At 38.7% G+C, this 11510-nt stretch overlaps 2 protein-coding genes across 2 annotated transcripts; one reads left to right on the top strand and one right to left on the bottom strand.

Annotated features, from left to right (window-relative positions):
* Positions 1 to 140: 140 nt before the first annotated feature.
* LOC145898626 (cilia- and flagella-associated protein 53-like) lies at positions 141 to 5079 on the top strand. The gene is made up of 11 exons (XM_082987155.1): positions 141 to 302; positions 369 to 488; positions 973 to 1082; positions 1195 to 1368; positions 1677 to 1886; positions 2233 to 2403; positions 2630 to 2822; positions 3326 to 3491; positions 3875 to 3977; positions 4282 to 4432; positions 4900 to 5079. The coding sequence occupies exons 1-11, from the start codon at positions 234 to 236 to the stop codon at positions 4984 to 4986; spliced, it is 1554 nt and encodes a 517-aa protein (XP_082843281.1). The 5' UTR covers positions 141 to 233; the 3' UTR covers positions 4987 to 5079.
* A 394-nt stretch (positions 5080 to 5473) lies between these two features.
* Positions 5474 to 10940, bottom strand: LOC145898906 (putative G-protein coupled receptor No18). Its single transcript, XM_082987567.1, has 7 exons — positions 10796 to 10940; positions 9495 to 9714; positions 8732 to 8908; positions 8182 to 8320; positions 7084 to 7547; positions 6762 to 6955; positions 5474 to 6299 (listed from the first exon to the last, which is right to left on the bottom strand). Exons 1-7 carry the CDS (start codon positions 10878 to 10880, stop codon positions 5659 to 5661), a joined length of 1920 nt encoding a protein of 639 aa, XP_082843693.1. The 5' UTR covers positions 10881 to 10940; the 3' UTR covers positions 5474 to 5658.
* Between the last annotated feature and the right edge of the window lie 570 nt (positions 10941 to 11510).

Here is an 11510-nt window from a genome sequence, read left to right as displayed (position 1 = left end):
GATTTTAAATCTATTTTACAGCTAAAAGTCTACTGCAATTTCAATAAAATTATTTACTTTAACAGCGTCATCAGGTGGCGGTAGTTTTGTTGTCAAGGCAACAAACGCACAAAAGGTGAGTTTAGCAAAATATCGAATTCGCGTTTGGATAATTATCGAGGGCGATAATTTAATTTCTGCATTGTGTTTAAAAATTTAGGGTTTCGATTAGGTTTGCCGCCCAATTAAACACAATGTTGGCCACCCAAAGAACAAGAAGAACGAGAGAACATACAGGGCCGACGCCTCACTCTGTGGCCATTGTAAGATTATTAATTGGTTGTAATAAGCTTGATAAAGTTGTTATTGTTCGATATTGTGGTGTTCAGAGGGCAAAGATGCCGTCGGCCAAACTCCCCGAACATTTGATATTGGAAAGACGACGACAAGAAGATCTTCGCGAGGAAGCCATACAGATAACCAAATACAACAAAATGTTTGACTTAAAGGTGAGCCAATCTAACTGGTAATTTTATGTGGTCCAGTACATAACTGCAATGATATTTTGTAGGATAATTAAGTAGCACATTTACTTTGTCCTGAAGGATTATGATTTCTTTCCAATTGCCACCAATGATTTTACTTCAATCTGCTGACAATACACATAGCAGTGTTAAAAACATGTGGATATGTCTTCCAGTTTCAGCATAATTGCCCCTTCCTAAAAAATGGATTAAAGTAGAATAGAATTAATAAAAGCAAATATACAAAGTATTTTAGAAGCCAGATTGGAAAGTTTGTTTTTTGCGCGGAGGATATCGTTTCGGCGATCGTTAATTGCGCGGACGATCGCAACGTTTTTTGTATGTTAATGCATGAGCTAATTAATATTGCGCGGATTATCGGCGAATTTTCGCAAAAGTGCGCAGAGGATATATCCTCCGCGCACGACATTTTTTCCAGTCTGGTTTAGAAGTACTTGTATGTGTCCAGAATGACTGGGAAAGGATCACAGATCGATCGATTCAAAAGAATACAATCCAGCGTCGGGTGAAAGAGGTCATGGAACAGGGGAAGTTGGATCTCGATGAAAGAAGACAAAGGTGAAAATTTACCAAGTTTTTGTTCAAATTATAGTCGTCATTACAGTCAAAACTGTGTGACATGAAATAAAACCAACTTGTGTTTAGAGTAAAAAAATGTTTAAAAATTTAGGCTCCGTGAGAAACTAGCAGAAGAAGAACAACTGTATTTGGAAGAAATGGAGGCAAAGCAAGAAACAATTGAAGCGAGACAGGAAAAAATGTTAAAGAGAGCAAAAGTACTGAAGGAGAAAAGGGAGATGGAAAGACTACAAGTTGTTGAGGAAAAACTAGATCAACAATGGAGGTAAGTTTTCTTTCATTTTGTTCTTTCTACATAGATTATTTAACATTATACAGTTCCTAAAATTGAGAGCTGCTCTCAATTATTATGACCATTTTTGCACATATACAGTTCCTAAACTACTTTAATCTTTATGTCTTTTTTGTCAAGTTCTGAGATTAATGGCACACTTACTGTGGTGTTTTTTATGTTATGGAAGCTATAATTAACAACAACTCATTTTTACAATGCATTAAGCTTGGTTGCTTTCCCATACTAACTAACTGTGTTGTAAAAGTTGGGATAAATGTTATTGTAAAATTACACGACAGAGAACAGTGTGAGGAGCTAAGAGGAGTTCTGTCTCGCCGCCACCAAGATGAAGTCTGCATTGATCGCATGAACCAGCTCTCAATAAAAGCTGACCTTGAGCGAAGAAGACAAGAAGAAGAAAGAATGTACGCAGAACTTTGGGAGAAGGATCGACTCGCTAAAGCAGCAAGGGAGGAAATTGAAGCTCAACAACAGATTGAAAGAAACAGGTAGCCAACATGTTTTGTGGAAATAGTCATATGTGTAACAAGTGTAGTTTTGTTCATTCAATTTATGGTAATGAATTTATATCATGTGTGCATATCAGCCTCATTGCTGCACATGCTTGGGATTATTAATGTTGAAAATGGTTGAAATGGTATTAACACCAATAAAACCTTATGGGTTATATTTATTGGTACATGAAGTAAGATTACAAGTTTTCTGCAAAGTTACATCTGTTAGCTCAGCTTCCATTGTTGTGTTTGTGTTCTTTTGTATTCCTTTGTGCTTGTGTATCAGGTTTAACAACTGTACTGAGCTCCTTTGTGTGAATACAGTTGACTTTTGTTACAGAGCAATGGTCAACACTCTTCGGACTCAGAAGGCATCTCTGGAGGCCAAAAAGCAGGAAGAGAAGCGTTTAATTGAGGAGGAGGCTAAACTTTTGTCGGAGGAGAGAGAACTTCGTCAACTGGAAGAGACGAGAGCTACTGAGCAAAAGAGACTTCTTCAAAGACAACACAAGTGCTTTTGCATTTTACTTATTTTATAAGCACTGTCTGTAATAGATGCCCTATTTTATCTTAATACTGTTATGAACTGCCAGCCCAAGAAATAGTGTTACTGCTAATACTTTGCAGACAAAATCTTTAAAATGCATTTTATATCCACAAATATTTTTACTTTGGCCACATTATTGTACATTACCTTAGTAATAAACACATGAACATATTTGTCGTAAATCTTTCAGAGCTTCGTTAGAAAAATCGATGAAGCTGAAACTCCAGCGAGAGGCCCAGGAGAGACAAGAGGAACTTGCTCTTGATATGAAGATCCTCGAACAACTTCTGGAGGAATCAAGAAACGAAGCACAGGAGAAAGTTCAGAAGAAGGCTCAGAGAAGAGATGAGGAACTGAAATATAGAGATTACCTCCTTCAGCAGGTGACTTGCTTGCTTTCTCTATTTCTTAATGTGGCTTAATCGACTGCACAACTGTTGAATGCACTTTTTAAAAAAGTGAAAACTATTTTTGTTCTTCAAAATACTTGTATAATTCTTAAGATAGAAGCCAAAGCTATAAGTTTGCTGGTGAGCAACGAGGCAAATGTTTTAAACAGGAACATAATACAGTGTTTAAAACGTATACCTCCTTGCTTATCAGCCTAAAAAAAAACTCTGATTTTTTATCTTTAAAATGAAACTATTATGTAATAAGAAAGTTATCATTTTCATTTTAGGCGAAATGTGATGAAATTTTTCATTTGTCTAAAGTTGGCTACTCCTTAGGATGTACTTACACTGCATAAATAAATGTTGTTGAATTTGGTAACTCCGCTTACGCTATAACGCATAAAAAGCTAAACATGTTGCTCCAAACATATCTGCTGCTGTGTTGTGGTTGAAGGCAGTGCAAACATTAAAAATTTAACTTCTGTTATCTTCAGATGGAAAATGAGTTGCGTCGTGAAAAGGAGTTGGATCGTCTCGTTGAAGCAGATGTTGCTGCGATGTGGGCGAAGAGAGTTAACCAGTGGAAGTTGGAGAAGGAAGCAAGAAACAGATTGATGCAGGATGTCATGGTAACCAGGAGGAAACAACTCCAGGAAAAACGTAAGATTTTATTGTGTAGAAAGTATTTAGTTTGAGGAGGCATGAGTCTATAACTGAGAATTTATGAGTGGCTAAAAGTACACCAATGTCACACAAAATTTTTAGCTGTAAATTTGCATACACTGTGTTCCATCAGTTTTGCTGTTTAAAGTTAGATTATTATCAAACACGTGTGGCAGCTCAACATTTTATTTAATTCAAACGGATCAGGAGTAAAAAAAAATTGGTTTACCTCATGTAAGAGATCTTTTAACCTACTGTTAACTCAATCATTGAAACTTCATTAAGACATGAATGGTATCATAGTTCCTAGAAGTACACGACATTGTTAGGTTATGTTATTGTTTGTAACTACGTGGAACCTAAAACAACGTCATCTTTAGTGCAAGTTTTGGCACGTGAACGCGAGGAACTAAAGCGTGACCGCGAGGAGATCGCCAAAGCAATTGAAGAACACCACAAGATGGAAGAAGAGCGCATCACCAGGTTTGAAGCTTGTGTAAAGTTTGAAGCGCCCGACCCATATACCAAGAAGAAAACCTGATCGGGATTCGTGTCCAGGATGTCCTGGGTTCAAATCCCGGTGTTGTCAAAAAACTAAGTTTGCAAGTTGGGACATGTTTTTGCCAGTGTAGATCAAGGCGCTCGACTCTAATGTTAATACACTATTGGGTTCCTCCAGCATCATGACAAAGCACTATATTGCGTTCAGCCAACCAACAAAAAACACTTGTGGTGGGCAACCTATTGTGTACACGTGCTTATTATGAGTTCTTGATGCTTTCAACAGAACAAAGACGATCAACAAAAAGTACGAAAGCGACCTCTTGGGTCAGATTGAACACGAGCATGCGAATAAGAACGCCAAGAAAGACGAGGAGTTGAGGGAGTATAGGGAAGGATTGAAGACCGAAGCTCGTTACCAGGAAAGACTCAAGAATGTAAGTTTCTTCTGTGGCTCACTCAGCTGGAAACACCTTTTGTTTCACAAACTCTTGTGAAATTGTCAACTTGTTTTACGTATATACCGGTGTTTCTCAGCTGCATTCATTTTTATCGGCTCCATATATGTTTTCTTTCTACGTTATATGGATTTCCTCTGGTGCGAAGTGCGCGCTTTTGCCTTATCAAAGATTATTTTTAATTAATTTGTTGTATTCGTTACATTTTGGTTTAGATTTTTTTTTAAAAATTCGCAAAAGTTGTTTAAAATTTTACCATTCCGCGGGTGCAAAAAATTTAAGAACCACTCGTTTACACAATTTATAAGTAGCTGTAATCCATATATTTCAACGCTTTTTGCATATCCCCAATTGCACAAGTACGTTTAAATACAAAGGAATTACAAATCACGACCATGTATGAATAAGTTTCAAGCTGTCGTTTAACTGAATTTTTTTTGTTACAGGTTTTGTCGTCAGCTTCCCCACAGAAAACCCACCCCATGCGTCGCCAACAACCCCAACTGGAAGTGGTCGGCAACCAAGTCAAGTAGTTTACGTTTAAACCTTATCTCTTGTTTGTTGTATTTAAATTCCGTGCCTTTCGTATTTTCCGCGACGTTAGCGCAATAAACAAACTTGTGTTCAACCAATGCAATTGTGTGTACCTAAATCTTAGCCCTAACAGTGGTACAGGTTCAAACATCAAATTAGGATTTACTGTGAGTGGCAGTCAGAAACCCTCTTGGTAATTTTTTTGGTTTAATTCAGGGGTGCACGAAGCAGGGCACGCGTGCTAACATTATCACCAAGAATATGAAGCGTCATTCTCAATTGTCCACGCCTCAGTTCGAGGCAACCTTTTTTTGTGCAAGCTACAAATCTGCCTTTTCATCAATCACAATTGATGCAGCATAATAATATTAGACTTTAACTTATTGCACAAACAAATAATGTATAGTCTTATAATGCAATATTTTGTTAACAAAGTTTTTCCATCAAAATAGTAAGTAAACAAAATATTGGATTCCTTTGGTCATGATTACATGATAAAGAAAGTCTACCACAGTCTGAGTACAAAACAATAAGTCATTTCACAAATAAGCGCTTCGAAAATCTTTTGAAGAATGAAATGTAAAAAGTGGAGTCTTGAAAGAATGGTGTAAAGTATGTTTAAACAAACATTATTATGACGTAATACTGCATTACAGGTAACAAAAGTTCACTTAAAGGTCAGTTTCAGATCGATGAAAGGGTTTACTTTTGTGTTTTGGGGCCGAAAAAACATTCCTGCTCGATGCTATTTGCCAGGACCTGATATCATCCCTCGTCTCATCCGTCATAGCAACTTCGTACGAACGTTGTGGTGACAGAGGTAGAAGGGTTCTTCTCACCACTGGAGGGCTCAGTTCGTTTGCTGAAGGTCGTGGCAACGTGGATACAACATTCACAGCCACATTCTGATGACCGATGCCCTCGACTCCGTACATTCGGTGGACGTTGATACAATCCAAGTATTCTCGCTTGGTTCGTTTTTTAACGCGATTCCGGTCCGGTAGCGACATAGCGCCGTTATATGTTGTGTCATAATGCGAAGTTTGTGGCGTCATAAACGTTGAAAATGTTTGCACTGGCTCTGGATTTACCTCCACAGTGACGTGTACGTTAGTAATCGACGTCACTACGTCTTCCTCGCTGTCGTCATCCATAACAAATGACGCATTTTGTGCTGACGTAAGCGAACGTTGACGTATGTCTTCGTTTTCTGTCAATGGTGGAAGGGTTGTGACGCCGTTACATGGTGGTTCCCCATCTACTGACGTAACGGTTTGAAGTGACTCGGCAGTGCGCAGAGTAAAACGCCATTCTGTGAAACCATTGAAAATTCAAGTATGTTTGCAATATTAAGTGGCGTGTAACTATATTTATCACTTTCGCTATGTCTGTTAGCGCATATTTTGTTGATACAATTGTGTGTTTTTGTGGAAACAGTGCATCAACGTCGCCTAATCATGAAACAATTACATTCTCCATATGTTTGCACTAATTTAATTTTTACATGTATACGTATTTCGTTATAAAACAATGCGTACCTAGTATAGGGTACCCTGCAGATCGACGTTGACCGAAAGGTACCACAAAGTGGAGACTAGTGTGCCTGCTAGTGTGAAAGCTAGCACAGTGCCACTCAACAGCTGCACTGATGAGACCTTACAGGTCGAAACAGTGCGTGTACACACCCTGTCTGCAGCTTTGCAATATTATGGCTTTTTTTGCACATATAATGCGTTAATGTTTGGGAAATATATCGCGTCTATGAAATACTTACCATCGTTGGTCGGTTGAGATTTTCTTTTTAAACTCGACTTGAGCTTCTTATGCCAAGGCTGCGTGGCGCTTTGCCATTGGCTGACGCCGTCAGCATGTGACGCGTTTCTGTTCTCTGATTGGCTTCTGGTTCCAGTTGTTAGGTACGCCCTCGAGCGGTCAAATGTTGCACGTTTACCACAGGAAAACAAATTTCTGAATAATTAACCTCAATTACTATCTGTTATTTCTGTGTTAAACATACGTTTGCTTACGTCATAATGGAACAGATTACAGATTACTACAGTAGCGCGATGAAGTTGTATTTACCAACCAAAACTTACATGAAATGTGATTTGAAATTCTGTGTGCAAGCTCCGTACAGCAGCGGATCCCAAACGCACGTGCTCATCGACAACCACGTGACCACGAACTCCATCCATTGTGATGCAATAGTGACATTGCGCTTTACGCCGATCCATCCAAACGCGAGATAAAGTGCATGGGAGAAGTAGGGCACCCAGCAGATTACGAATACTGACAGAACGAATACTATTGTCTGCGTCGCGCGACTATCCATTGTTGCGTGCGTTTGTCCGCTAGATGTCGTAAAAAGGTTGTATCTTGACGAAAAGTAAGAGGTAAAGTTTCGTTTCGGGTGGTTCTCCTTGTTTTGAGGTATATTCAGGTTGACTTGTCCGCGACTCTCGCCGTTGGAGGTCGCCCCGTTCGATGTGGCGTGTTGCATCATGTTGCTATGGCTACGCTTCACAGTCTTCCGATGCTTCTGTGCTTGTGATTTAGTAACCTGCAACGCACATCTTGTATAAATATCCAAATAAACAGCATTGTAATAATTACAAAGATATATAATCAAAAGGAACTTTCTAACTCATGTTGCGATTTAGGTCCTCAGATTAAACATTTCTTTCATTAAATATCCACTAAACTAAAGCCAGGACTGGGTTCCTTCGATGACCCCGGAGAAATTGTTGGAGCGCAAAATCGCTGTTGACCTTCTGGCATTAAAACAGTTTCAAGGGCACCGCTTGACCCATTTTCCACTGACATTAACGACATCTCCAGCTGTTTTAAGACAAAACGTCATTTTACGGGAAATTGTGGATTGTTTGCAAGTGTCAACGTCACTTATAAAAGTTGGCTTGACCCCAAAAATCGTTTGCCGTCACTTCCGAAATTATGCAGTGGGTTAAGAAACTGCATCTCTACCATTTTATTGCATTATGCATTGAGAACAACAAATCCTCCCGCACTGTGTCGTAATTTCTGACAAGCGTTATAGGCTTCTATTTATTTCTCTTCAAATAAGTGTTACATGTTATTGCACGACAAGTCAGGACCTCCCTACTGCCCACTTGTATTTCGATCGTGTCCTTTACATGAATTAAACATCAATCGATTATGTCCTGTGGTAACGTTACCTTGTATATAAGTGCATATGATGAAAAAGCGGCCAATCCTGTTGTTACGTAAACAGTGGTGATGTAGAATACGGAATAAACGGTCGCACTTCCTTCTTGAACCCAGCTAATACCACATATATGACCGTTGTCAGAATATCTGTGAAAGACAGGTAAGTTAAAAAATGCAGGGATTAAAAGCCATCTGCTTATTAGTGATGCAGCCAGGCATATTATCAATACTAAAAAGCTCTTATAGCAATGATATTTATTTATCAACGTTTCGGTTGCTGATGCAGCAGCCTTCATCAGGACGTACATTTATAAAACAGTGCGGTCAAATGTCAAGGGCGCATAAACTGCGTACAGCGGCTATCTTATACGCTTTCTTTTTGTTTACTGCGGGTCAAAAAAAATCCTATTCAAAATTTAGTTACATAGAAATTTTCCTGATAAAATGGTGTCTAAGAACAAAAAAGTCTGAAAGGCCCTGGTGTGCAGCATGCCCTATTTCCATCAGAATTAACTCGTCAATGCACGCGTTCAAGGAATTTTTATTATATTTTCAAACCTGTAGCGACTGAGTCCAGTGAGAGGAAAGACGCACGAGACGGCAGCCGACCACCATGAGAGGAAGATCAACTTCTTTGCTGTTCCTTTCTTCATTCTCTTGCTGAATGGACGACTAATCACGTGATATCGGTCCATTGCGATTCCGGCCACCGATAAAATCGAGACGGTTCGAAAACTGAATCGAAAAATATTTCGTAAACTTTTGGGTTAAATTATTAAACACATTGTAACGTGATTTTACGTTACATGTCAACGGTTGCATTAATGGACTTAAGGTTGCATGTCATTTTGGCGTCTCACTCCACTGGGAACGGGTAATTGATATTTTGTATGGAATGGTATGGGGAAACTGTTCTTAGATAAATATGTAACAAATAAGTTTGCAAAAGCCAACAATACTGCATACGCACATTTCAAACTCGTTGCAACTTAGTACTGGGTGATTGCTCCCCTATCGCAGAGAATAAAAATCGTCATAAATACAAAAGAGATGGGTGCAAAATACGTAGCCTTAAATAAAGAACCTAAAAAAATCTGAACAAATGAGTTATGTAAAAGGTTCAAACAGTTAAATAGATAAGCAAAGTGGATGTTTTAAACTCCAGCGCATTTCACGTTTTCTAGCGCTTGCTTTCCATGCATAGTTTTTTGTGGTTTGGGTTGTTTTGTTGGTTGTTACAACATATATTACAAGGCAAAACATAATTTCACAGTAATTGATATTTACAAACTTAACAAGAAATATCTTGATCTCCACTCACATGAACGTGAAAAAACCATAAGCCTGACAAAATTCACTTCCCAGGAACCAACCATCCAACGCAGTCGCAACAACAATAAATGGTAGCGAGAAAACGCTCGTGAGAAGTTGGCTCGTGCACAGCGATACGACCCACAAGTTAGTGATGGTTCTCAGGGTGCGCTTCGTGTACACCAGCCAGATGATGGCGCTGTTTAGCACGGTTCCGAAGATCACCAAAGCTGTGTGATGAAGGTATGTAAGTTGCCGGCGGATGTCAATTATAAAGGGTACTGATAGCATGTGATACTGAAACACATTGCGTTACGTTTGCCTTATGGTTGTAGCTCCGTATCTAAACTGGCAAATAAGTACGCGCTGATCGGCGTATAAGAACGTCCGCAGTTAACTTTTGTTGAATCCACAACAGCACATTTTAAGAATCGTGACTTGGTCAGTTACCAAAAAAACTTCCACTTTTTTTATGAATAAACTAAATATGATTAGTTCTTCCCAGTATAATGCATTTGTTTGCAAAAAAATAATGCTTGGTCTGTTTCTTAAATTGTGAAAATTGTCGAAAGGCTCTCGGCATTAGTTTCTAATCCGTTTGTTTCGTCATAAATGTTTGAATTTTCCAACAATCGACTGATTACGAAATCACACAGATATTTGAGGTATGCTTCAACACCAAGTTTTAAAATTTAACGAATGCTTCAACACAAAGTTTTAAATTTTACGAATGCTTCAACACAAATTTAAATTTATGGAATGTTTAAACACCAAGTTTTAAAATTTTACGAATGCTTCAACACCAAGTTTTAAAATTTTACGAATGCTTCAACACCAAGTTCATGCGACATTCTCCCAGGACCAAATTAGCTTTTTCCAGATTGAGGGCAAGTCGCGCCGAAAGCGAAATACTTTTTCGATCTAAGTAACCGTAAAACGACCTAATTTTTTTGACCTGACATTCGTGCGAGATTGTCATGAAGAAATGTGAATTTTACACTGCGTGGGAAAAAAAGCAGCAATTTTTAGTCGACTTTCAGTTGTTCGGTCAATTACGTGCTTAAGTAGAACTATTTTGGGAGCGGTGTTACAGTTTCATGTTAGATCTAAGATAGGAAAAATGCCCAACTGGTCAGCCGAAAAAGTCCTAATGAGGTATCTTAAACATTTTTAAAATATTGCCAGATTTAAAAGATTTTGAGGTATTTAAGCTGCTGTGCTTCGCTGTGGAGAATTGTGTCAACGTTTAATTTCCATCTATTTGCTACAAAAGTAGGGACCACATTACAACATACTATAATTATTACCAACCTGAAAAGAAAATGCATTGTACGATGGTGGCAGCCAGAGAAATGCGGTAGTTGCCATTTTCACTGTTGAAAGTGGAGTTGTCCATGGTGTGCAGAAAACTTTCACATTCTATCACAATAGGTTTCTATAATTGTGAGTTTTACTCTTCGACCTACATATTCTAAAAATATACAAATGATTTTTACACAATTTTGGCTTTGGAAGCACCACTACCCTACGAAAGCTCCTTGCCACGACAACTACCTGCACTGTATATCGTTAAGGGTTAAATTTCGCCGCGTAAATGAATTATTCAACTTTATTTGTATTTCTTTAACGCCAAGCGCCTGCTTTTGCAAAAGCGAATACAGGAAAAACCCAGCCCGGGTATAAATTGCGTCACAGTAGAAATTTGGTTGTCAATCGCAGGGATTGTTTTGCAAAATTGGCCATTTACGACCTCAAAGAACGCTTCCGTATGTTAAATATTTAGTGCCCCTCTAATGGTCCGGATCTCACAAAGCCAACAAAGGAGTGATTCCACACAAGGCCGCGGTAGAATTTATACAAACCCAATTCTCATGCGATTCTATGACAACACCGGCCACCCCAGCCCTCTTCTGTGACAACAATCGAAAACCGGTTAAGGGCCCACAAAATTCTGGCAAAAATCTGAGCGCTAAGCTTATTTGAATTCGAATTTTGATAAACTGTTGGACTTCAACTCCAACAGCTC

This window comes from Ascidia mentula, chromosome 4 (assembly GCF_947561715.1).
Source record: "Ascidia mentula chromosome 4, kaAscMent1.1, whole genome shotgun sequence".
NCBI lineage: Eukaryota > Metazoa > Chordata > Ascidiacea > Phlebobranchia > Ascidiidae > Ascidia > Ascidia mentula.
Note: the sequence above shows the minus strand (reverse complement) of the source record. Positions and strands in the feature narration are given on the sequence as shown.

Coding starts and splice junctions, on each gene's coding strand:
- LOC145898626 (XM_082987155.1), top strand. CDS start 234: ATGTTGGCCACCCAAAGAACAAGAAGAACGAGAGAACATACAGGGCCG. Junction 489..972: donor ACAAAATGTTTGACTTAAAG/GTGAGCCAATCT, acceptor GTATGTGTCCAG/AATGACTGGGAAAGGATCAC. Junction 1,083..1,194: donor CTCGATGAAAGAAGACAAAG/GTGAAAATTTAC, acceptor TTAAAAATTTAG/GCTCCGTGAGAAACTAGCAG.
- LOC145898906 (XM_082987567.1), bottom strand. CDS start 10,880: ATGGACAACTCCACTTTCAACAGTGAAAATGGCAACTACCGCATTTCT. Junction 8,321..8,731: donor ACTGGACTCAGTCGCTACAG/GTTTGAAAATAT, acceptor TGTCTTTCACAG/ATATTCTGACAACGGTCATA. Junction 7,548..8,181: donor CATATGCACTTATATACAAG/GTAACGTTACCA, acceptor TGTGCGTTGCAG/GTTACTAAATCACAAGCACA.